A 26,637-nucleotide genomic window follows, 5' to 3' on the forward strand; every position below is an offset into this window, starting at 1 on the left:
AGGGGTGGTAAATGGATCTATATGACTGCAGTATTTCTACATCTAATGTAAAATGGTATAATAGAAGCTCAGTAGATGTCTAAATTAAGCATGTATATTTTTAACCTACAGAGTAGCTACTAAAAACATAAGGCAAAGAGGTATAGCCAGAAAGCCAATAGATAAATTAAACTTAAAGATCCAATTAATGCAAAAGAAGGAAGGAAAAGAAAGGAATAGAGAAACAAAAGGTAGAAGGAAAGAGCCAAACAAAATTGATCAGAATGTTAGACTAATCAATAATTACATTAAATGATAATGGACCAAGTACTGCAGTTAAAAGGCAGAGAATGTCAGAATGGATAAAAAAAAGTTTAAGACCTGAGTGTATGTTCTCTTTAAGACACATTTTATTGTTTATTTATTTCTATTTTTTAAAGTATGTTTTTGATTGATTTGTTTTAGAGAAAGAGGAAGGGAGAGAGAAAGAGATAAAAACATCAATGAGAGAGAAACATCGGTCAGCTGCCTCCTGCACGCCCCTTACTGGGGATTAAGCTTGCAACTTTGGCATGTGCCCTGACCTGGAATGGAACTGGTGACCTCTTGGTACATGGGACAACGCTCAACCAACTGAGCCACACTAGCTGGGCTCTTTAAGACACATTTTAATTATGAAGACACATGTAGGTAGGAGGGAAAAAGATACACCATGCAAACAGTAAGCTTAAGAAGGCTGGAGTGACTTTATTAATAATCATAAGACTGACTTCAAGACAAAGAATTACAAAAGGTAAAGAGGGATGTTTTATAATGTTAATAGGGTCAACTCATTGAGAAGACATACAATCATAGATACGCATTTACCTGCTAACAGAGCTTCAAAACATATGAAGCAGAAATCAACAAAATTAAAGAGAGAAATAGACAAGTCCAGAATCATAGTTGGAGATTTTCATACCACTCTCTTAACAGGTGAGGACATGAATAACACTTATCAATCACTTTTTAAAAATGATGTTTGTAAACCCTGCATCCAGCTGAATGCATATTCTTTTCAAGGACACATGGTGTATTCACCAAGGTAGAGTATATGCTGGGCCGTAAAACAAGACTCCATAAACATAAAGTGATTGACATCATGTAGAATACATTCTCTGTCCACGATGGAATTCAGTTAGAAATCAATAACAAAAATGTATCTAGGAAAATCACATATTTCAAAATTAAACAACAGATATCTGAATAATCGAAGGGTCAAGGAAGAAATAAGAAAATTATAAAATATTTTGAAATTAAGGAATATCTTAATAGAGATACCATATTAGAAGACTCAATATTGTTAAGATTCCAATTTACTTTAATTTATGAGTTCAATTCAAGTTTAATCAGGATCTCAGCAGGAGTTTTTATAAGCTGAATCTAAAATTTACATAGAATTTATATAAGAATGCAAGGGTCCTACAGAAGAGAAAATAATTTCGAACAAGAACAAAATTGAAGTCCTATTACCTGACTTGAAGACTTACTATAAGACCAGCTGGGCGTGGCTCAGCGGTTGAGCATCGACCTAGGATCCAGGCAATTGGGGTTCAAATCCCGGTCAAGGCACATGCTCTGGTTGTGGGCTCGATCCCCAGTCGAGGGTGTGCAGGAAGCAGCCGATCAATGACTCTCTCATCATGGATGTTTCTCTCTCTCTCTCTCCCTCTCCTTTCCTCTCTCTGAAATCAATAAAGATATATTTAAGAAGAAAAAAAAGACTTACTATAAAACTTTTGTGATAATCAAAGCTGTATGATATTGGCATTAACAAAAAATAGATCAATAGAACAGAATATCCCCAGAAATAGACATGACCATTTGATTTTAGACACAAGTGTCAAAGTACTCCAAAGCAGAAAGGAAAGTGTTTCCAAGAAATGGTCCTGGAAAAGCTGGATATATGCTCTATATAGGAAAATGAATTAATCTTGACCCCTACCTCACATCATACACTAAAATTGATTTGAAATGGATCATAGACTTAAATACAAAAGCTAAAATTATGAAGCTTCTAAAGGAAAGTATAATGTTTTCATGACTTGAGAGTAGGCAAAAGTTTCAAGTGCACGTGGTGTATTTACCAAGGTAGAATATACTGGTTATGAAAGCAGTCATAAAAGAAAAAAATTGATAAATTAGACTTTATAAAAATTAAACTATTCTCTTTATCAGAAGATACTGACTTAAAAAATGAATGTACAAGCCACACACTAGGAGAGAATATTTGCAAAACAAGTGTCTGGAAAACACTGTTATCTATGATATATAAGGAAGTGTGCGACCCAATAATAAAATGACAAACAATCCAATTAAAACATCTGAACAACCCAGTCAAAACATCTTAACATATAATGCCAGCAGCCAAATAAGTACATGTAAAGATTGTTAACATTTTTTGTCTTTCAGGAAAATACAGATTAAAACCAGGATGAGATACTGCTACACACCCACCAGATTAGCTAAAAATGGAAAGACTGGCCGCACTGAATATTGGGGAGGATGTGGAACCAATCACAGTTCCCAAACATCCCATCGTTGGTGGCAATATAAAATGGTACAACCACTTGAAAGAACCGGTGTAGCAGTTTCTTATAAAAGTAAACATGTACCTCCCTTCTGACCCAACAGCCCTATTCAGAATTATTTACCCAGGATAAATGAAAATATGTGTTTACACAAAGACTTGTACATCATTGTTCATAGCTGCTTTATTTACAATAGCCAAAACCTGGAAACAACCCAGATGTCCATCAGCAGGTGAATGGATACACTGCAGCGTATTCATACACGTGAACTCCACTCAGCAAGAAAAAGGAGTGGATTCCTAATACATGCATCAGCTTGCATGAATATAAAAAACTTCATGCTCAGTGAAAAAAGCCTGCCACGAAAGGTACACACTAAATGATTTCATTTTATGCAGTTTTAGAACAGGCACATCTAATCTGTGTCGGGAGGAAATCAGAAGAGTGGTTGTCTCTGGGGGCGGGGGGGCGCGGGGAGATCTACTGAGAAGGGCCATGAAGAACCTTCTGAGTGATAATGTTATTTATTTTGATAAGGGTTTTGCTAACACAGGTGAATACATTTGTCAAAACCCAGCAGAAATTATTGTATCACCACAGGTAAATTTTACATAAAAGTTAAAATATTGAACTCTATTAGTATTAGGTGGTAGGGCCATACCTGTACCTTATATTGAAATGCATGAAGTAATACATGGATGGACAGATGGCTTGATAGATGCATACTAAAGCAAGTATAATAGAATATTCATGTAGAATCTAGGTGGCAGGTATGAGTGTTCACTCTAGAATTCACCCTTGCTGTAGTGTGTCAGTATTTTTATAAGTAAATCACTGTGGAAGAATTTTTTAAAAAAATTATGATCATATATATATATATATATATACACACATATATATATATTTAAATATGTCCTTATTGATTTCAGAGAGAGGAAGGGAGAGGGAGAGAGAGAGAGAAACATCAGTGATGGGAGAGTCATTGACAGGCTGCCTCCTGTATGCCCTCGACTGGGGATTGAGCCCATAACCCGGGCATGTGCCTTGACCAGGAATCGAACCGAGATCTCCCGGATCATAGGTCGATGCTCAACCACTGAGCCACGCCGGCCGGGCTATGATCATATATTTAAAATCAATTTAAATGGACAGAAATTGGGTTGATGGGAAGTCTTTTGGTAGCCCTAATTGACTGTGGATGTGGAGGCTGCACCATGAAAGGAAATGTCTCATGTTTTCTACGTCCATTCATTTTCTTCTCTTGTCTTCTTCCTTTTATTTATTTAAGCACACAATTTTCTTTCCCTCCTTGAATAAAATAACTTGAAGTATATGAAAAGTATTAAGTTCAAACTGAAGTGTTCCTTTTGTGACTTGTTGGATTATTTACTACTTAGGTACTGGGTATTCTGAGTACTAAAATTTAAAACAAAAATCACAGTCTGTATTCTTGTTTTCTGAAGTCCCAGTGGCCTAATTTCTCTTTATTTATGCCCCTGGTGAAAATATGTTAAAAATCTAAATTTGTCTGCACATAAAGTTTTCATTTCTCACACCTCGTATCATCTAGCCTGCTGTCGGGGCCTTTACAAGTGTGTGCGGATTGGGAGGCTCCCCGCTGGGCACAGGCGTGGGGAAAGTGTTCAACCTCCTGTTAAAAAGAGAAGATATAATTAGCAGCATTCTTATTATTTAAAGTATTTTTGCTGCTGTATATTCTGATGTAATTTTACTCCATAATTGCTCAGAACCTCTCTGAGGCTTTTTAGCCAAAGGTGGGGTGAGGGAGTAGGTGCTGGAATCTCTTCCTCCTAAGATACTATTTTCCAGATTCTTCTGCCCAGGTCCTTTGAAACAGCCATGGTGGAGCTTTGAGGGGTTACCTCTCTTCTCTTAGAGTTTGGATTTTAGTTTTTGATATCTCTAGCTCATCATTTTGATAGTCTTCTTGTTAACTAGTCCTGAAGATATTTTTCCCAATATGATGTTTTCTCCTAACCTCCCACCCCACTTAAGACTTTCTGTTTATTTTATGGGACACTTTCAATTATGATTCCTTAGCAATGACCTTTGGTAGGAGGACTGAGGTATAAATCCTCAGATCTCCAAATTTAGCCAGTTTACCCATGTCCAATGGAATGATGGCATAGGTAGTCTCACAGTTTCTTTCTACATATTGATAATGTACTTTTAAAATTATTAATGAACCATTTTCTGGGAAGATAGCTTGAGAAATGGGAAGGAGAAGTGCTCATATAGGTGAAAATCATTCCAAGTAATAACTAATAAGACTGATAACCATGAGAGTGACTGTTAAGACTGTGTATGAAGCCTACTGGTAAGAACTCTGTATGTTTCCCTTCATTCCTCCCCACGCCGCTCTTCAGCAAGAAGGAGCCTGAAATGCATCTGGGGAGACGTGGTGGTCCAGGTGCATCGTCCCCGGGGAGCTGCTGGGCTTGAGCGCCAGGCCAGTGGCGGCCAGAGGCGGTTTCCTAACCGCAGCACTGGGGCCAAGAACAAAAGCATCTTGCCCCTGACAGTCGTTCAGTATCAACTTCTGAAGTCTCTTAAATGAAAAACACACATGCTTTGGTGTGGAATTAATTATTAAACCGTGGCTATAACTTTTACTCTTCAGACTCTTTGCAGTTTGAGGGTGATAGCCACGGTTCACAGATTTTGTTTTAAAGGTGGTTCTCTGCTGTTCCCATCCCTGTGCCATTCCTAGAAGATTCCAAAGCAACAGTCTAGGGTTTCTCCAGAACTTAAGTGCCCCTTTGTTCATAAAATGATCCTAGGTGCAAAGACCTCCATTCTTTCCTTTTTTTTTTTTAAAAAAAGAATAAGGACATTAGAAGTGATCCCTGAGGTAGTGCTGAAGTTCTGACTGTGGTTTTAACTCAGCTGATATAAACACAAGATTAAGGGTGCCGGCTATTGTAAATAATACTGTAATGAACATAGGGGTGCGTATGTTATTTTGAATTAGTGTTTTGTGTTTCTTTGGATAAATACCCAGAAGTGGAATCGCTGGGTCATAAAGCAGTTCCACTTTTAATTTTTTGAGGAACCTCTGTACTGTTTTCCATAGTGCCCATCAATAGACGATCGGATAAAAAAGCTGTGATACACATATATGATGGAATATTACTTATCCATAAAAAAGAATGAAATTGTACCATTTGTGACAGTATGGATGGACCTAGAAGGTATTTGCTAAGTGAAATAAGTTGGACAGGGAAAGACAGACACCATATGATTTCACTTATATGTGGAATCTAAAGAGTAAGATAAACAAACAAAATAGAAACAGACTCAGGCACAAAGAACAGACTGATGGTTGTCAGAGAGAGGGGAACATTGGGAGCTGGGTGAAAAAGATGAAGGGATTGAGAAGTACAAAGTGGTAGTTACAAAGTAGTCACAGGGATATAAAGTACAGCATAGAGAATATAGTCAATACTATTGTAATAATTATGTATGGTGCCAGGTGGGTACTGGGAATATCAGGGGGAACACTTTGTAACTGTATGATTGTCTAACCAGTATGCTGTACACCTGAAACTAATACAAAATAATATTGAATGTAAATTGTAATTGAAAAAATTAAAAAAAAAAAAAAAAGATGAATGGTGTCAGCAAATTTAAACGGAAAGGTTAAGGATATGGCATCAGAAAGAGACTTTCTTTATGGGTAGAGAATTTAATAGGACTAAATGAATCTGGTAAAGATGAGAAATATCAAAGATAGAATTTCTTTTCTCTGAGTATCATGAAACTTCTCAGGCAGGTCTTGTATTCTCACGTTGCTTTTTTAAAAGCAAAGGATATTTCAGAAACACAAAGTGCAGTTAGCATGGGTCATCTGTAGGAAAGAAATGAGATTTGAAAAGTGAAAATCTTTTTTCTTGCACATCAAGAGATGGTTGAAAGCAGCTCATGTAAAATTAAATGTCTTTCCCTTAATAAATTGACTCATATCATTTTTAAAAAGTTGTAATTTTCTTGAATCTGAGGAGTTTGAGCTCAGACACAACCTATTGAGTCTCTTGATTTTTCATGGGAAGAAAACACAGCTCAGAGAGGGAAAGGCTGCTCTAAACCTCACCAATGTCAGGAGGCAGAGGTGGGCCCTTGGCCCTTCACCCCTGCTGTGGCCAAGCCCAGTGCTCTCCTGGCCTGGGGACGGGCTGCTCCCAGGTCTGCAGACCCTGAAGTGGAGGTGCGCTGTCAACAATGCTCAGGAGGAGAGGCAAGACGGCAGCACAGGTGACAGGTGACCGCCGCCTCCCACAGCCACATCAAAATTACAACTAAAATACAGGACCACCATCACTCAGAACCTCCTGAAATCTGGCTGAACACAAGCCCTACAAGGAGGGAACTGAAGGAGCAACAAGGCCGGTAGGAGGGGTAGAGATGCCAGCAGATGGGGCTGAATCCCGGAGACTTGGCCGCGGTCCCACACCGGTCCCCAGTTTAACCCCGGGAGGGAATCTCGGTGGTGGAGGTTTCCCAGAGAATCGAGGGGCCCCAGCCCCACAACAGGCCCCCAGCCCAGGGCTTCAGGGCCGGGAAGAGGAGCCCCTACAACTTCAGGCTGTGAAAACCAGCGGGGATTGAGGCTGAGGGTCGGGGAGGCTGCGGGAGCCCCAGGCTTTTCTCTTAAAGGGCCCGCACACGGACTCTCACACGCTCTCCCTCTGAGCCCCAGCTCTGGGCAGCCGCTTGAAAGGGACCTTGGACATTCAGGGAGGAACTAACCTGCCTGGGATCAGGGTGAGAGCTGGAGGGGCAGCTTTCTCCCAGACAGAAGAGCTGGCAGAGGCCATTGCTCCTTTGACCAGCCTTCTCCCCACAGAGCCAGCAGGCAGGCGACTTCTCTGAATCTGACACACCTTTGGCCTTGCCCCTCCCCATCTGCAGGCTCATCCAAACCACTTCCAGTGGCTTTTCTATGCAAGTGGCCTCTCTAGTCTCATGCTTAGAACTTTCCTAAAATCTCTTGAACAAGCAGCAGCGGGTCCCATATGGCTTGATAAGTGGCCCAGGTCTGGCACTAGCGGCAGCCTGCATTGGCTCATAGCTTGGCCTCTCCTGGGCACCGCCAAGCCCGGCACAAGTAGAGCCATCTATGGTTTGCTCTGTAGCTCATGCTGGGTGGCCCCGGGCAAGGCACAGGCAGAGGCTGACTTTGCACCTCCCTGGAGGCCCCAGAGACAGTGCACCTGGTGGTCAGACTCAACCACGCTGGATTACGACTCTACCACATCCACAAGTTTATCACCATCAAATCAGTATTGCATGAAATGTTGAAGGGTCTTTTTTAAGAAGAAGCGAATGAACAAAAGAACCTGACAAACAAAATAGACCCAGAGACATATTTCAGAGGGATGAGGGGAGGGGTGTGTGGAGAGATTAACCAAAGAAGTTCACATATATGCATTACCCATGGACACAGACAATAATGCGGTGAAGGCCTGCGGAGAGGGTGGGAGCGAAGTGGAGGGGGTCAATGGGGAAAAAAATGGGACACCTATAATACTTTCAACAATAAAGATAAAAAACAACAACTCCTTGGAAAGGAGTTCTCTGGTTGTGCTAGGCAATTGTTTTGTCCCTTTTGGAGAGCATGGGTAGCAGGCAAACAATGTTCTTTGGATACGTTTTCCATTACAATTTTCCTTTTGTCATAATTTTCTTTTTACTTTGTGGAAGGATGTATTTACTGGAATTACATTAGAATAAAAATACAGGGTCAATGCAGAATATAGAGGAACCATAAAATTAGTAGTCAAAATCATAAAAATCCTTTAGGTTATCAGCTTTCAGTTATACAAGTAATGCATGAGTATCTTTCTGTCATAAAATTAAAAATTACAACTAATATTAATGTTCATGCAACCTTGTGTCTCTCCTTTCCTCCTATCCTTTCCATCCTTCAACTATTCCTGTTGGGAGGCCGATTTTTCTTTTTCAAGGACTTTTTTACAATCGAATCTCTCGGGGTACAGGTTTCAAGTATACAACTCAATAAAACATCATCTGCACACTGTATCGGGTGCCGGTTGCCCCAAGCAAAGTCTCTCTCTGTCCCCATCTCCCCCTCTTTGCCCTTTAGTACAATATAAAAGGTGTCTTACTCTATGTTTCTATATTGGGATAGAAGACTGAGTTGCTAAGTGGCAAGATCCAGCAATAATTTGGCTTTAGTTCTACTCACGTGATAGTCCAGGATACGTCGTGTAGGTCATTGGTCTGCGGTGTTCCATGCAGTCATTCGGGGACCCAGGCAGACAGCGGCTCTGTGTCTTTAATGTGCGGCTTCCTAGGTCAGTCTTGTCATTGCTCTTCCACTCAGCAAGGAAGGCCAAAGGGTGGAAGGAGAGGGCCAGAAGTTTTCTCTTAAACCGGCGAGGCTGGAGTGGTACATACTCCCCTTCCCTCAGCAAGAGCCGGGCCTGGCCAGACCGGTTGACGGGAGGCGCGAGGAGCCGCAGGGCGCAGGCAGGAGGCAGGGAAGATGGTTTGGGTGCACTGTTCCCCGGGCTGCCTACTGCCTGCTCTAGGCTGTCGTTCAGCCGTGCGTCTTGGGGGCGCACCCGTTGCGGCGAACCGGCTGGCTCGCTCCTTTTAGCTGCTGCGTAATAGGCCACAGTAAGAACACGCTGCTCTTTGCTTGGAGTCGTCCTTCTTAGTGGCTGGCCGGCCGGTTTCCACCGTTTGCGCTTAGAGTCGGTGTTGCAATGCCCGTTGTGCACAAGTGCGATGTTTCTCTCCGGCGGGGCGTCAGAGATGTGCCTTTTGTTTGGACAGCCTTTGTTAAATTAAACTGCCCACCAAACTGAGCAGATATACCCGTTTGCACTTGGGGTTAGAGAGAACCTCTTTGAACCTATTTCTCTATAGTGGCCTGTGGTGTGATTCTTGCATTTTAATTCAGACAACAAGGGAGGGCAGCCACTCTCCCACCCCCTCCCACCCCCCAGAAAAGAAAAATGAAACACTACTATGAAAGTTCTTTGGAGAAATATGTATTATTGAGTAGATTCATCAGAGCAGAACATTATTAAAAAAAATGACTCAAGTTCTTGGCTATGTTTTACAGCCAGCATCTAATACTAATTTATTTCTACTTAGTTACTCAGTTTAGTAACAAGTTAAAAATCTGTAGTTGAAGATGTAAAGATGAAACTGAATTATTGAAAGGAAACTGAATTATCAAAAGCTACTTTTTGATTTAGTACCAGCTGCGTTAGAGCAAGATTGCTTACGAGAAATTTGTGATAGAAGGAATGTGATCCCTGAGTTTCTGCTCTGGATTTGCTCAAATCATGAAAATAGTCACCCAAATTAGAGGGACTCCACCCTTCGTGGACCAGAGCGGGAGACCTAGAGCTAACGCAACAGCTCATCTAGCCAGATACGCGATCCTCAGTTTGAACCTGCAGAAATCCGTACCAGTTTTGTAGACACACTTTTACACCAACCTCATGTAAACTCACAGGGTCCAAATGGTTATTTCTTTGATTCTAAGATAATGTTTATGGTCATCTCTGCATTTTGTTGATATATTTATTTCCTAGTGTATTTTAAATTTCATTTTTTTTTTAAAAAGATGAATTTCTTTAAGCCTCAGGTTATTGATTTAATTTTCCTTATTTCTGCCCTTCCCTTTACCATTCCTTCCCCCCAACCGCCATCCAGAGACTTAAATGTATTATTACTTTGTACTGCTAACCAAACTAATTTTGTCCAGATTGAAAGGTTATAAAATGTATGCAAGTCAGGCTCACAAAAGTAAGACAGCACATGTGAATTCAAGAAGCTGTTAGTTATGAAGCTCTTTTCCTTTCTGAAAGGAAAGTAGTTTTAAGCTTCATTGAACGGATCTATGAAAAAGGTTGAGTATTATTTTACAATAATTTTAGACTTTCATGACTGGAAATTAAATGCAGCAGTTTTAGAGGTATATTTTACTTGAACTTTTACAAGCTCAGGCCATGTTTTTATTAAAAAATCGGACTCAGCACCTTATATGGAGTACAATACCAGATGTGAGACATAAGAGAAATTGCTGGGGCCACCTGCTTACTGCGTATTAAAAACTTGTGTGGTAGCTGATGTCGTATAAAGTGCATGTGATAGGGAATAATTTTGAGTTATTAGACCATATCAGAACAGTAAGGATCACCGGTGGTGGAATGTTCAGAATTTTCTGTCACATTTTACTATTTGTTTGGAAAAACTTCGGTTGAAATGATGACCCTTTGCTTTCAAAACAACAGCAAAAACCAAGTGCAAAGCTTGAAGGGAATCAGAGTGCATTTAGGAGAAGCAGGAGCTGGGCAGGGGATAGTTGAAAAGGTAAATTTAAATTATTATTTTTTTGTTAATCCTCACTTGAGGATATTGTTTCCATTGATTTTTAAAGAGAGAGTGGAATGGAGGGGGAGAGAGAGAGAAATGTTGATGCAAAAGAGACACATCAATTGTGTCCCACATGTGCTGACCGCCCTGACTGGGGCTGGGGATGGAACCTGCAACCCAGGTATGTGCCCTTGACTGGGAATTGAACCCACGACCCCTCTATGTGTGGGCTGGCGCTCCAACCACTGAACCACGCCGTCCAGGGCAAGTTAAATGTAAATTGATGGGCTTTGTGGCAAGTGGCAGAGTTCTATAGAGCTTTTCTCTACTTTAAAAAAGTTTTTAATTTTTAATTTTTCTTTTCGAGCATATTTCGCCCTTCCCATCTTTCCTTCATTCCTTCTTCCCAACCCTTTCTTGGCATGAATAGGAGCAGAGCCTCCGTTTCAAGGTTTAAGCAGAGTGGTAGAGCAGGAGTCCGCAGACCGACGCCTTGGCGCACTGGTCTTTAAACGGGGGCGCGTGCTGGGGGACGTGTGTGCAGAGTGGTCTGTTTTCAGACCCTCAGTCTCCATACGGACTCTTTCCTGAAACTGATCGCTCCAGCAAATGCCTGCGGTGGGGCATCGGGCCTGTTTCTTTCTCTGACACCCCTTCATAATTGCCCCTTTTCACCCATCCCTAATCTTATCATGGATGGAGCCTTGTCTGAGATGGAGTACCCTCTGGGATAGCAAACAAAAGGACAGTGTGAAATATTGGTGTGAGACAGCAAATGACACCAGCTATTCTCATCGCACGCCAGGTAGTTTCTAGCTCTCCAGATGAAACTGAAGAAGGGTCCCACCAATCTATCAGCTGACAGATCATTAAAAGGTCTGCGATGATAGATAAGGGTGTGATTTTTGACAAATATGTGGGAAGGAGTTTAAAGCATGGAGCGCCATTGCTGTAATAAAACTCCAATTTCCCTCTGCTTGTGTATGTGAACAAGGCCTCTCAGTGTTTCCATCTGTGAAAATGGAAAGTAGGACTAGAGTTGATACTGACCGCTGTCTCATTCTGGCAATAGTGATATTCAACCATGGAGCCAAGAAAAAAAGGATCCATTCATCTCATTAAGGGGTGTATTTCAAGTTTTTGTGTGATATTCTTATCAAAATTTGAAACATTTCTGTTTTATCAATTCTGTACTGTTGATAATTGTAACTATAAGTCAACCCAGTAAAAATCATTTTAATATTTAGGACTTCATGGTTACAGGAAATAAAACAATTAAAAATGTCATTTTTTATAGGTATTTTTATTGTAGACAGATAAAACAGGAAGGTTAAGACTTTCAAGTAGAAAGCAACTGTGTTGGAATGAAATTCTGGGGTGCAGTGGAATTTTACTGAAGGAGATAAAGGAATTAACATGTCTGACCGAAGAAGTTTGTTTATGTATTTTGAAGTAGATGATGGTGGGTGACACATTTCTATGGTACTTGGAATCCTTCGAATACATTTAAAAGAGTGATGTAATAGTTTTATTTAAAATATCAGTGTCCATCCTAAGCCAGAAATTCCATCCTTTGCAACCATCCAAACATACTGAAAAACTTTGTATGTCAACTTAAAAATGTGTGAATCTTCCACAGTTCTGTTAGGGGATATGCAAGTGAAAGGTTTGAGGACACCACTTTTTTTGGCACACAGAGTTCCCCAGGACTTGGTAGTGTTTCTTAACCCCATGGTAGGGGCTGAGATGGACCGTTGGTTCTTGAGCAGCGAAATGTCTCCAAGAAGAAATAAGGCAGAGAATCTTGAACACGTTTAGGTGTTATTTTACAGTAAGCTTCAATTTTCATAACTTTACTGGTGAAAAAAATCTATCTTTTTGATGTTCAGGGGCACTGTAGCTTGAGAGAGTGCTGAGTGCAAATGTGATCATGTCCTGTCCTTTCTCAAAAACTCACAGGCTTTACATTTCCTAATCTATGAAACTCCAACCCTTAGCATGCCAGGGAACATTCACCCACTTGGCTCCAACCCTTCTTTCCAGCCTCGCGTCTGCTCACGACCCTGCCTGTGACCCTGATGTTCTTTGTTTCAGTTCCACTGAACACCTGATTTCCTGAAAGTGGATCTCCGCATGTGCTGTTCCCACTGCCTTGATAGTTTCCCCACCGTTTCTCATCTGGTTCATTTCCACTGCATAATGGTCACTTCTCTACTTTGGATGCTTTGTTCATGTCTCCAGGTAGAGTCAGTGGCTCTTTCCTTAACCTGTGCGTCTCTGGGTCACACTGGTACCCACGTGCCAGGTCTCCCCACTGAGTGCAGGGTTAGTGCTCTGCGTGTGCCCTGTTGGGCCTGCGAGAATGATGCGCACTCATTTATGATTCCACGTACATTTGGCTCCTGGGATTTGGGGGATGTGTGACAGTTAAGAAATGCAAGTGTTGAATTAGGGGCATGGCGTGGCTTGTTGGAAGGACTAGTGCAGAGACCTTAGGGTCTACGTTCACTGTCACTGACTGCTTTCCCTCTGCAAGCCGGTGGGTCTTCGTCTGCCTACTGCTCTGCCCTCTCAAGCATATATGTGCTTGGTCGGAGGTTCTTTCATCCCCTCCCAGGTCTGAAAGCTGAGATTATAGGCTCTGTGAGGCTTATCAGCTGCGTGTATGAGTGGTCACCCATGCCCCGACCAGGAGGCAGGCAAGCACAGGAAACAGCAGGGTGAGAGGGGTGGATGCTGAACTTGGAGGGAAACGTGTGAAATTTGAAAGAATGCATAAAATTTTAGAAAAATTTGTGAGGGAAAACGGATCTGTTCATAAGCACATGGAAAGATGTCCAACATCATTAACCAGCAAGGAAATGCAAGTCAGAACCCCAATGAGATAGCATCCTATACCCACAAGATATAAATATAATAAAAAAGACACACAAGAACAAGTGTTGGTGAGGGTGTGGAGAAATGGGAACCCTCCTGCGCTGCTGATGGGAATGTAAAATGGTGCAGCGGGAACAAGCTGACTCAAGTTAAATGTAGGGTTACCATGTGACTCTGCAGTTTCACCCCTAGATATCTACCCAAGGGAAGTAAAACATAAGTCCACACAAAAACTCGTGCGTAGAAACTTACATCATCACTATTCATAAGAGCCAAACAACCCAAATGTGCATTGTGGATGAATGGATATATAAATGTGGTCTATCTGTATAGAGGGATATTACTCAGCCACGAGAAACAATGAAGAACAAATCCTCCGAGATAAAAAGTAGAGTAGCGGTTGCCTGGAGCTGGGGGTGAGGAGATGGGGAATGACTGCTAGTGGGTAAGTGGTTTCTTTTTGGGGTGATGACAGTGTTCCCGAGTTAGATGGTGCTGATGTTTGTACAACTCTGAATATACTGGGACCCCTAAATCCCCCACTTAAAAAAAGTATATTTATGATATTTGAATTCTAGGTCAATAAATCTGTTATTTTAAAAAACTGTAGTTGGTTTAGAAATTCAGAAGCCTATGTCAGAAGTGATGTAACAGGTAGGCACTCTTTAAAAATAAATGTAATAAACATTTCTTGGTGAAAAAGTATTTCCACATCTGGAAGCAGCTTAGAGTAGCTTGACAAGCCACTGCTCACAGGTAAATTATCTGGACCAAGTGCAGAGGGTTGTGGGGTGGGAGGAGAAAGGGGAGGGCCACAGAGCCTGTTGGGTCCAGAATTTTCTCACAGGTGCCTTCATATGGGCTGTGTAGAGACATGGCCCGTGTTATAAGGTAGGTTACTTATGCTCCTTAATGACAGGGGACCACATTTCATTCCTCTTTGTCATATCCTGTCTCCCAGCCCCTAGCACAGAACTTGGTCAGCATTCCTTAAATGTCTGTGGAAATAAAATGAAGTAATTTTTCTGTCAACATATCCACCATTGGGAGAGGTGAAAAATTGAGAAAATGGATAGAATGTGTTTAACTCATTTTCACACTCATTTTATTGAAGCTCTCTGTATAAATAAACCCATGTGGAAGGTAATGGATTAAGTGATAATTTCTAAGTAGCAAAGTGTTAAAGTAGATAAGTACCTCCTACTGTGGAGAAATTGCCAGGCCAACATCTGAACTGCTGAGGTGTTTATTTTAACACTGGGGAACATTTATTACTCTAAACTTGTTTCTATTCATACACAGTATCTGTCATACCAGATGTGCCACGTCTAAACGAGACACGGTTCAGAAAATGCAGTAATCCCCGTATCAGGTGAATGTCTAAGAGAAATAATTTCCCCTCTTTATTTATTGCCTGTTTCTTCAGCCTCTGTTCCTTCTGAAATAAAGCTAAAGCTGTCATTTGGCTTAGTTTGACTTACACAAAAATTAACATGAGCACTATAGTACATTTTTTCTCAAGTATAGCTTAAAGTTAAAACTTGACTATCTCCAAATAAAACTTGGACTTGGGGGTCTTATTAACAACAAACTATCAGCAGCTTTCCCTGCCCAGCCCTCCCACTGCATTAGTTCAAGCTTTGTCCTAGGTGACTGGTTTGGGTGTGGGGAAGGAGCAGCAGGACTTCTGGGAAGGGTGTGGTTTCATGGGCGTGGCTTCCCAGGGTGTGGCTTCCCCAGGGGCGTGGCTTTGATCTGATAAACCTGGCTTGAGCCCTGCTCCACCACTTAGGGTGACGGCGAGGTTAGATGGCCTCTCTCTGTTTAGGTTCCTCATCTGAAAAATCAGGAATAGTAATGCCGACTCAGAATAAGATGAAATCAAACACTAAATTTGATACCAGGGACAGAGCAGTCGGTGCTCAGTGAAAATTTACCCCTCCCCCGATATACGTGCTTCATACTAGGCTCCATGTGTGCACACGTGCAAGGGTATCCGTGCACTCGTGTCCTGCTAATTCGGACCTGAAACCTGCCGTAACTGGGCTCTGGATGAATAATGGTTCAGTGTGTGACCTGCAAGGAACAATTCTAGGATCGGGTCAGGGTCAGCCTTGTCCTCAGGCAGCCACTAGCCTCCAGGGTGTGACTGAGGACTAGCCTCGACCGTCTTCCCCATCTCCCAGAACACCGGCATTTGAGCAGCGCTGGGGCTGGGAACACATCTGGGGAAGGTGGCTCATGAAGCTCACCTGGGGACCACTTGCAGTCCTTGTTTAAAGTCCTTACAGTTTCAATCTAAACTCTATTCAAAAGCCTGAGTTTGTAGTTGGCTGCTCTTTACACAGGAAAACCTGTATTGGAGGCTGTTAATAAAAGGAGAAGGGTGTGAGGCTGTGACACGGGGAAGTCGTGGCACCGTGCAGGCATTGCCCCTCCAGCCCCGGGTTTCAGACCACGTTTGGAGATTAAAAGATTAAAGTCCTCAATCCTTCTGCTTCTGTGAAATTTCAGCCTCCTTAAGCAAAAGAACGAGATGGTAGCTGTCGCCCTGATCTCCCTCCCTTTGTGAACTGTGTGGGGTGTCTGTGGGGTGCACAGGGAGAGAGAGGTGGGTGCAAAGGCAGATCCAGAAACCACTTGTGAAAAGCCAGGGAGCTTCACTGGCATTTTGCTGAGATGTCAGAAAACCCCAAGTCAGATAAGAGAGAAGACGGGAACAGAGACGATACAGTTCAAGCCAAATAGTGAGTGAGGGATATTAGAAGGTCACAAAGCCCATGGGAAACCGGCCCCAGCAGATCACAGCCTGAACCTGGAGAGGGTGATGGAAAGGAAAGGAAGGTTCACTCGGGACATGGGTGTTCCTAGACTGTTGGCTCTAATAACATGCTGTCCCTTTGCTGGAAGGCTCTGCCCTGCTTGTGCACATGGCCGCTCACTGTCTCCCTGTGGGTCTCTGCTTGGATGTCCCCATGGCCAGGCCAGCTCCTACCATCCAGAGGACAGCAGGCGCTGCCTCCCCCGAGGCCCCCTTATCTGCTTCTTCTTGCCCTCCTGCCTGTGTTCACTTTCTCTCTCACCCTCTAAAACTCAGACCTCACAAGGTCAGAACTTGTTTACTGCCCATCCCTCGAGACTTCTAGAGGCAGGGGCTCGGTAAGTGTTTGTTGAATGAGTAGATGCATTCAGAAAACACATTCAAGGCTGTTTTGATTGTTTCCCCTCAATCCTCTGTTTTTAAAAAAATAAGAGATTGCTCTTTCCAACCTCAATTTTGCCAATCGTGGTTCCTCTTAGAAATGAGGGCTTGGTGGTTGGGGAGAGAGTCCTGACTATATGTTTCAGGTGCTCCTTAGCCAGTAGCTACTTTGGGAACATTTTATCTTTTGGAGATATATAAAAATAGATTCCGGATAAATTAAAGAATTAACTATAAAAACATGAGAAATGAGAAGACACTGAGGATGGATATTTAGTCATGCTCATGATGAGACAAGCCTTCTTAAATTTAAGGGCAGTGAATAAAATTTTTACAGAAACTTTAATAACTTTAAATATTTAAAGAAAATGTTTAGAATACAATAAAAAATTAAAAAAAACATATAGTCAACAACACAGGGCCCTAAACTAAATGGCAGCCAGTCAAGAACAAGAACTGGGCTTTTGTGGAGAAAACAGGGCCAGTCTGCTTTGTCCTGGGCACTTGTATGAAATAGCAGCACATGGGTCCCTGAGATGCCAGCAGCCAGGGAGGGCCCTGGAGGTTTGGGGTGGGCGAGCAAAGCAGAGTCGATCCAGGGCCTTGGCACTACAGCTCACTGTTTACCAAGGCCTCGCTCAGACTAGCTGGTGTCATTGATAACTGGGTTGGACACCCTTAAGTGTGCACAGATGAGAAAGCAAATGGCACGAGTCTGTCTGGGTCTCTCTGTGATGTGCAGGCAGACATTGTAAGGAGACCAGGTTCTCTGTATTTCTCCTACCCAGCTCCTGCCTTCTGCCTTCCCATCTCCAGCTTGGCGATAGGATCTGACAGAAGGAAAGGGTAAAGGGAAGGAGAAAAGATCTAGAGGCTTGTATCGCTCAGTGCTGCTAATGTCCACTGGGATACCTGGGTGCCTCAGGGAGGCGACAGCAGTGGGAACAGGAGAGAAGCCGTCAGGAGGTGTTTCTAAACGAATCCCCATATTTGTGAAGACTCTGAAAAGCATCGATTGACCTGTTTTTGGTGCAGGCATTCCTTGCTTTGCATGGCACCATGTTGACTGAAATCCTTGCGTGTTAGAACTGTGACCTCACTTTGCACGGTTTTTGAGGACACGGCTCCCACATGGGTTTCAGTTACTGGGTACCGGGTGAAGTGAGAACTGCCTGTGCTAATAAATTCATAAGTTTAAGCTCATCAAAGTATGGCGCCACGTGGAGGAAAGTACATGGTTGTGTGTGTGTGTGTGTGTGTGTGTGTGTGTGTGTGTGTGTGTGGTTTCACGTACTAGTAAACCTTAGTTCCTTTGCGCTGGTTTTCTGATTTCAAAATACATCAGCCATTTCATGCTCTGGCTCATACCCACCTCATAACTGGAGGTGCGGGAACATGATCCCTAGATGTGGTTTTCTCTTAACAAGGTGATTATTGGTGGTGGGTGCTATTTGGGCATTCATGTATTTTTTTTCCCCTTCTCTTTTTCTCTTTGTTGCTGTGGGGACTGGATGACGTATGTTGCCTGATGATATACCTCCTAGAACGGGTTACATTTTAATGCTTTTCCAGGGTGTTAATTGGGTCTGGGGGGTTTGAAGAGCTACTACGGGTAAGCTGTGTGTTCTTTATGTCTTGCTGACCCATAGAAGCCACTTGTCACCTGAGACAGATTCTGTTTTAGAGAGTCTCACCTCAGTTTACTGCCATTTGTATGTCCTTTAAAACCAAAGCCGCCCCAGTTTAAATGCCAGGCGTGTTCTGTCCATTCCTGCAGTCTCATGCTGCAGGAATCCCTCGGAGATGCCATGGCCTGCCCGGTCTTCCGCTCAGTTCACTGCGAAAAACTCTAAATAAAGGCGTGGTTTCAACCAGATTAGACCAATACTTTTTTAAAAAACAGCCTTTTTGAGATATAATTCACATCTGATATAATTCGACATTTAAAGTGTATAATTAATTCAGTGGTTTTAGTATATTTACACTTGTGAGTGTACCATCACCACATCAAATTCAGAACATTTTTGTCACCCCGAAAACCCAGACCCATTAGCTGCCATTCCCCATCCCTCTCTGCTGTCCCAGCCCTAGGCAGCCACTGCTACTTTTCGTCTCTATAGATTTGCCTAATCTGGATGTTTTGTATAAATGGAATCATATAGTGTGACCTTTTGTGCCTGGCTTCTTTTACTTAGCATAAGTAAGAGGTTCGGTTATGTCATGGCCTATCTGTACCTCTTTTTATGATAAATATTTTATGTTGCCATCTTTAACCTCTCGAAGTTAAATTCATAGATTATATAACCTGTCTACACACATAATTTTAAAATTCAATATAATATTCTAAACATAATAAAACAGAAATTAAAAAAAAATCATTCAAGTAAAATAATATTAAGTAAAATAATATTGCTCACATCTGACTGTTTGAGAACACACAGTGAAGTTGTTAGGTGCTTGCCCCGTACGTGAAATCAGGACCATGCCGGCTGCCGGACCGGCTCATAAAGGTGTGTTGAATTGGGTGATACAGACACCGTGAATGGTGTCGCCTTGGATGATACGATTTTACATAATGGGAGACAACTCTGTGCTTTGGACTTTCCCCATTTCCCCTTGATTTATGTGGTGGTAACATCTTTGGAACGTTGAGTATAATAAAACTGTACAGAAAGTACTTGTTGTTTATATGTAAAAACAAAATCAGGTTCTTATGTTAGATAATTATGAGCAGGTTTTTAATCTACACAAGTGACCGGCAGACCACTAAAAATTTGTTTCAGTTATGAGGGAGTCTGGTTGTCCAGGGCTGACCTTGTATGTTGCAGGACAACGTGAGTTCCTGGGGCCCTTTGAACACTAAATTCTAGTCACTGTGACAACCAAAAAAGTTGAGTTCTGAAATGTCCCCTAGGGGGCAGTCCTGCACCCATAGAGGACCTCAGCTCTGGGGTCTACCTAGTGACATCCGCTTCATAAATGCACTCTTATTACTTAAGGTTTCTTTTTCTCGTTGAACCGTTCAAATTATTGGCAATACTCTCATAAACAAGGGGAAGCTGGTACCGTCTTCAGACACTGCAGAAAGGAAATACTCTTTGTCTGATTCTCCCTGTCCCCCTCCCCCAAGATCTTAAGTTCCCCTCCTGTTCTGAAATGTTTCCTTAACAGACCAATGCCAAGAAGTCACTCCTGCACAGGTCTGAGGATCACACAGTGTGCATCTCCTCCGATGCTTGCTGTGATTGTTGCATGTTATAAATTACCTTTGGATGGGGACACCCTCCTGCAAACTCCCTTGCCATGCCTAGGACACGCCTGCCTCAGATGGAAATCCAGTGAGCATTTGTCTTCGTAGTAAATGGGACCTTGTTATAGCAGTGTTTTTTATTTTAATTTTTATTGTAGTTGACATGCAATATTATATTGGTTTCAGGTGTACAACATAGCGATCTGACATTTATATACCTTACGAAGTGAGTACTACGATAGTCTAGTAGCCATCTGTCCCTGTAAAAGTTATTATATTATTGACCATATTCCCTATGCTGTATGTTATATCCCTGTAACTTATTTTATGACTAGTTTGTATGTAGCAGTGGTTTTTAAACTTTCTGTGTACCCCTAAAATAATTTTGAAAATCTACAAATCCCCTTACATGTGTTTAAGCTGACATCTAACAGTTTTCGTCAAAAGTTTAAATAATTGCAAAAGATTTAATTTTCAACATACGATGAATTTTGATGTTCGAAAGAGTAGCATCTCTTTCTAAAGTCTGTCCGGTGACTGTGAATGCCATACCTATGAGAGGCCTACCATCGTCCGTTGACAATTAGATGAAGCTCTTCTTTCATAGTCAACTTTTTGTGTTAATTTTATCTCCTCGAACTCCTGTCTCTGTTCCAGGGCTCATAGGATTTTATACTGATGTAGTACATTAGTAATGCTTGACAATCTCTCATCAGCTGCCCTGTGATGCTTCTCTGCATCAAGACCATATAATCTGTGAACATAAGGCTCTGAGAATAAAAAAATTCTTCCCGATTGAGTTCTCCTTATAATTATCAGTGGCAAACAATAGACTCCAAACCAATGCATTGTAAATTTTGACAATTGCTTATTAAATGTAACTAAAATTTTATTGGAAATATGCTTCTGAATGAGATGGGTGGGCTCAGGTGTGTCCATTAGTTCACTTACCTGTGGGTGAACGTGATTTATTGGTAGAATGAGACAGCTCAGCACTTAACTCTCTTCCTCCTTTTATATATGGAACCAATGAGAAATAGCTTCACAGGAAAAAGTGGGTGGGATGGAAGAAGTTTGGTGTGTTTTTTAAAATGTAGCATCATCACTCAATTTTTGGCAAGTTGAGTGATGCCAAAAATTACATTGCTTGATCATCAGTAATTATTTTTACTTATTGATTTGTCAGTTAATAACTCATTTAGGTCCTTCTGCAGTTTTGTTGAATGCATAGATCACCTGGTCTATGAGAGGATTTGTTAGTAGTTGTTAGAGTCACCCACTTATTAATATCTGGAGTTTACCTGAGAGACTTTATTGTGACTTATCAAATTATTATAATCATACTTAATGCTTTATTTAGAGACTCCTTGTTTAATGTACTTAAAAATAGTAGAGAAAATTGAAATAGTTCATTTTAATATATCCCCATCAATACAATATATTTTTAAACAAAATGCTTTTATTTTATCCCATGTTTTAAATATACTTTCATATAAAGCTCAGAGCTACAGATTTAACTCTCCCAATTTTTGGAAAGTACCTGCCATATAACCTCATTGGCACAGCCAATCCTCACTGCAAACCAAGTAGCCAAACCAAAGTTTCTGTTAGACAGTCCATCTTTTAAATTTTTTTCCAAATTGAACAAACATGTTAGTATTAGGCCACACAGGTATATCTCACTTCTTCACTCCTTTTTGAAGATGGGTAAGTGAGGAATGCAGTTGGTCCCCTGGATGAAATAAAGTGCCCCCATCTTAAATAGTTCTTTTTGGCATTTTCCTGGGAGTAAAGCATTCTTAAATAGCAGCTGGGGTATGGAGAGGTAAGATCTTAAGTGAAAGTTGTCTGCACTCCTCGGGCCAGCCCTAGAATACATCTCAAGCAAGAATGATGCAGCACGAACTGGTACAGCTACAATGAAAAACAGTATGGAGGTGCCTGCAAAAATTAAGATTAGAGTTTTGTATGACCCACCAACCCCTCTTCTGGGTATCTAACCAAAACATTTGAAAACACTTACTTGCAAAGTATGTGCACCCCTGTGTTTGTTGCAGCACTGTTCACGGTGCCAAGACATGGAGACAACCAAAGTGCCCTGCGAGAGAGGCTGGGTAAAGAAGATGTGGGACACGTACACGGTGGAGTACTACTCAGCCACGAGAAAGGGTGAAATGCCGCCATTTGCAACAGCATGGATGGACCTTGAGGATATCGTGCTAAGTGAAATAAGTCAGTCAGAAAAAGTTAAGAATCACATGATTTCACTCACATGTGGGATATAAAACTAAAAACAACAAATGAACAAACAAGAAAAACAAATAGAAACTCATAGACACAGACAACAGTGTGGTGGTTCCCAGAGGGAAGGGGGCGGGGGTAGCGAAGGGTAAAGGGGGTCAAATACATGGTGACGGAAGAGGGTTTGACTTTGGGTGGTGGGCACACAGTGCAGTATACAGATGATGCATCATAGAAATGTACACCTGAAACCTATATAACCTTATTAACCAGTGTCACCCAGTGCATTTAATTATAAAAAAAGAGTGATGCAGCATGGATCAAAATGCCTAAATGCACACTTTGCACTTACCAAAATGTGTCTCAGCTGGGGAGCGATCTCCGGTGTGCGGTGTTTGATTGAAGGATCTTTTTGACTGTCGTCAGAGGGTGAGAGATATTCCTTTCCTCATCACGGGGAGGAAGGCCGTTGTTTAAGGGGAGGTAGCGTAGAGCTTGTGTGTGCCTGGGCTCCACGCCTGTTCTGAGATAGACTTGGGTTAGGAAGTGAGCATGTGGAAAGTTCAGGCTCTGGGACTTTTTTTCTTTTAGAATAGTTTATTGACTTTTAGACAGAGAGAGGAAGGGAGAGGGAAAGAGACAGAAACATCGATGTGAGAGCACATCGATCGTCTGCCTCCTGCACACCCTCTACTGAAACCGGGGCATGTGCCCTTGACCGGGAATCAAACTGGCGACCTCCTGGTGCACTAGATGACGCCCAACCAACTGAGCCACACTGGCCAGGGCAGGGATTTTTTTTCTTAAAACTGTCCATGCCCTCTTGAAAGATGTGTTGTCCCAGTTTGAAAATGGTTGTAATGTTAGGATGCCTTCCATCCTCATTAATCATGAGAGTCTGTGTGCATCGAGTCCTAGAAAGCCAAAGAACATGTAGAAAAGTTGTGCGTGCATTGGGAAGTTACAGAATTCCTGTGTTTCCTCCCTCTTCCCTTCTCTCCCTCCCCTCCTTCTGCCGTGCTCTGTCCCAGAGTGATTTAAGGCAATTTATAAGGATGTTAAAGTCTGTCAAATCCTGAATTAAAATTGGGAGGGACAAAAGGAGAAGCAGCAGCAGAGACAACGGTGGGGAAAATACCTAGAGCGATGGTTGAAACGGTAAAAATGTACAAAATAAAGATTGGCTCTCTGGACCAAGGTTATTGCACCAGGGCTTGGGTGGGGTCTCCGCGCCACAGGGTATGGCGTAAGAAATAGGCTGTTGAGGGAAACTTACCAGCCAAAGATCAGGTCCTCTGGTCCTTCTGGTCCCCCTGGGAGAGGTGTACCTGGCACGGTGCTGGAATGAAGTGGGCTTATGTTCCGGGGAAGGACCCTGTTCCCCTCCTGTTCTCGCTTCATACAGGACAAGTCAGAGCCCCCTTGTCAGTGGGGCATGGAAGTGAGCACTCACGAGTTTAAACTAAGAGTTTGTCCAAGTCAAGGCTCGTGATTCCAAACGACAAATTAACTTGGTAACTTGAGCAGACAAGAAATGTATTGGAGGCTGGATGTTGATAGCTCACAAAATTAAGGGGAAGGTTGGAGGATGAGGCTGGGGAAGCAAGTTAGAAAGCCAGGGAGGGCAGAGCAGGGTCCTGCAGCTCAGGCCAGGCCTGGGGAGGAAGCTGCCCCGCACCTCTGCCCTGCCCCTGCCCCAGCCCCTGCCCCAGCAGGAATCCTAGGCTGTCTGGGCTCTCTAGCCAGAGAGTCTGGGTGAGCAAGTCTCTGGCCTCCTGACCTCCTCCCTGCAGACGCTTCAGAGGCTCCTTCTCCACCCACAGGAAGGAGGTGCCGGGGCTCAGCCCAAAGCTGCCAAAGCCATTCTTTTCGGTTGAACTCTGATGAGATGATCATTACATTTAATCACTGAATAAAATGAACGAGATATAATAGATTTTTTTTACCTTTGGAAATAAATAAAATTTACATGTATACGCACACATATTTATGTACAGGCTCTTTATAAACAATGTACAAGTTAACCTATTGGCGCACAATTATTGATTAATTGATTGCAGACAAAAGGCCTTTTCTAGGCACGTACCTGAGAACCTGTGGTTCTCTAAGTGGTTTTATGCTCCCCAAGCTGGGCAATAACAAACTACTTTCATTCAACATTTTCTGGGTCATTGTTAAAATAACACAGTTTAAATGGAATTCATTCGCAGTGCTGTTATATCAATATATTCTTTATTATTTTAGGGCTAGGTTTCCGTGTGTAACAAGAATGTTGTTATTGTCTTCAGACGTGGTTATTACCACCGTTCCCGAATGGACCTTCTATTCCTGCACCATCTCCGTTTTCTCCTTCGTTAACTAAGAGGCAAATTAGACTCGCATGTGGCCGATTCTGCCAAGTGTTACTTTCAGAAGCCTCTCGCCTCTTTTTCTCTCCTTCAGGATTCCTTCTTTCTTTCCTGAACTGTTCTGCACTCTCAGTCATTGCAATCAAAATTGGTTCCCTCCCAATATTAGTTCAGTATGTAACACAGATTGTTTATTTGCTCTTGGGATAGGAAAGGCCTATCTAAGCTTAAAAATCTGAAAGAAAATGGTAAGAGAAAATATAGGTTTCTCTATAGAAATAAATCTTTGTATGTCGAGCAACACTATGAAATAGTCAGGTGACCACTGGAGAAAAAAATGTTTGGGACATAAGTTATAATCAAAGGGTTAATATTTTCAGTACACAGTTTTTTACAGTTGAAAAAGTGAGTTAGGCAAAGAGCAGTCATTTCCCAAAGGAAGCAATCAGGTGACCAGTAAAAATGTGGGAAAACATCTGAGTATCATTAGTACTAAAAATGGAAAAAAAATAACCTTTTGCATGATAAATTGTGAAGATTAAAATGTTATTTGGGCAGAGGTACAGGGAAAAGGGAATTCTCACACTGTAGGTGCAGAATCAGTACCGCCTTCTGGTACTTCTTGTGTAACACACGCCTTCAAATGTGTATATGTTTTGACCCGATAGTTCATTTTGTAAGAAGATGAAGTAAGCACAAAGATACATGTGTCTGCATGTTCCCTGCACCACTGTTCATAATAAAGAAAAAGTCTCAGTGCCTAATAATAGGATTTAATGAACTATTGCATAGCTAGTAAAAGCCATAAAAACAGATCCAGAAACAATACCCATTGTATGATCCAATTTTTAACATGTAAAGAAATGAAAAGGTTTGTGCATACACCGAAGGGTGAGGACCAGAGTACCAGAGTATATAAAAGGCAGTTCTCTTTGGGGGTAAAATGATGGGAGACTTCCTCCCCTTTCTTTGTGGTTGTCTGAATTTTCTAAAATTTCTTTTGTGAATATTGCTGCTGTAAAACAGGAAGAAAAAACAAATCCTGTTGAAAGAAATAAAGTAGCAATGTTTCTGGCCTATAGAATATTAGCAAGAGGATTCTCCTTATGCTGGTCTTTTCTTTTTAGCTCCATGATAGCCCAATTCTTTGGCATTTTGACCCAAATGTTATTTTGGTTTTACAATTTACCATGTGCAAAATTTAAAATAAAAATTATTTTTGAGAATTTTTTAGTGAGATACCTTGGATGTGAGTTACTTAGTTTCTATGCAATTCTAACAAATTGAGACCAATTAGTAGGATAGTAAATAAGATGCTATTTATATCTACTACATAAAGTATTAAAAATGAAGGTATTGATATCTACTGTTAATGCTTACTATAACTTTCTGTGTGATGCTGTTAGCACTATGAACTTCCTTGTAAATGATCCATAGAAATGAATCTCTACTAGAGTTCAGATAACTTTGATTCTAGTACACGTCTATGCCTGCTAGCTCTTATTTATCAATCACTTTTTATACCACATCCTGTGCTACACACTGGACTTTTAACAAAAGGGTATGTTACCCTCCAAACTTTCCATGTAAAAAAGATTCCCAGTGTCTGGTGCTATTTGCATATTCTGAACCCCAGATAGTTTTGCCATTTCCTAAAGTTGCCGCACAAAGCTTTTCAATGATGAAACTATGATAATTTGTTGCAAAAGAGAAAAACTCGATCATTTTATTTTGCAGCAGCGGCGGTGTCTTCAACTTCACTATTTACAGAGCTTTTTAAACGAGTTTAAGCTGGAT

At 41.7% G+C, this 26,637-nt stretch overlaps 2 protein-coding genes across 7 annotated transcripts in view; one reads left to right on the forward strand and one right to left on the reverse strand.

Annotated features, from left to right (window-relative positions):
• The window catches only part of HLCS (holocarboxylase synthetase), a 156,937-nt gene that overhangs the window by 56,477 nt on the left and 73,823 nt on the right, over positions 1-26,637 (forward strand). Inside the window, exon 7 of one of the 6 annotated variants that reach the window (XM_081138883.1) lies at positions 2,431-2,701. The exons of the other annotated variants lie outside the window; for them this stretch is intronic. Within the exon in view, the coding sequence (XP_080995009.1) occupies positions 2,431-2,644 (214 nt within the window). The 3' untranslated portion in view covers positions 2,645-2,701. Of the gene's footprint in view, positions 1-2,430; positions 2,702-26,637 lie in introns of those variants that run through there. 6 annotated transcript variants of the gene reach the window in all.
• CHAF1B (chromatin assembly factor 1 subunit B) overlaps positions 1-26,637 on the reverse strand; it is a 371,302-nt gene that overhangs the window by 46,928 nt on the left and 297,737 nt on the right. The gene's annotated exons all lie outside the window — the stretch shown is intronic.

The sequence above is a fragment of the Miniopterus schreibersii genome, assembly GCF_964146895.1.
Source record: "Miniopterus schreibersii genome assembly, chromosome: 5".
Classification (NCBI taxonomy): domain Eukaryota; kingdom Metazoa; phylum Chordata; class Mammalia; order Chiroptera; family Miniopteridae; genus Miniopterus; species Miniopterus schreibersii.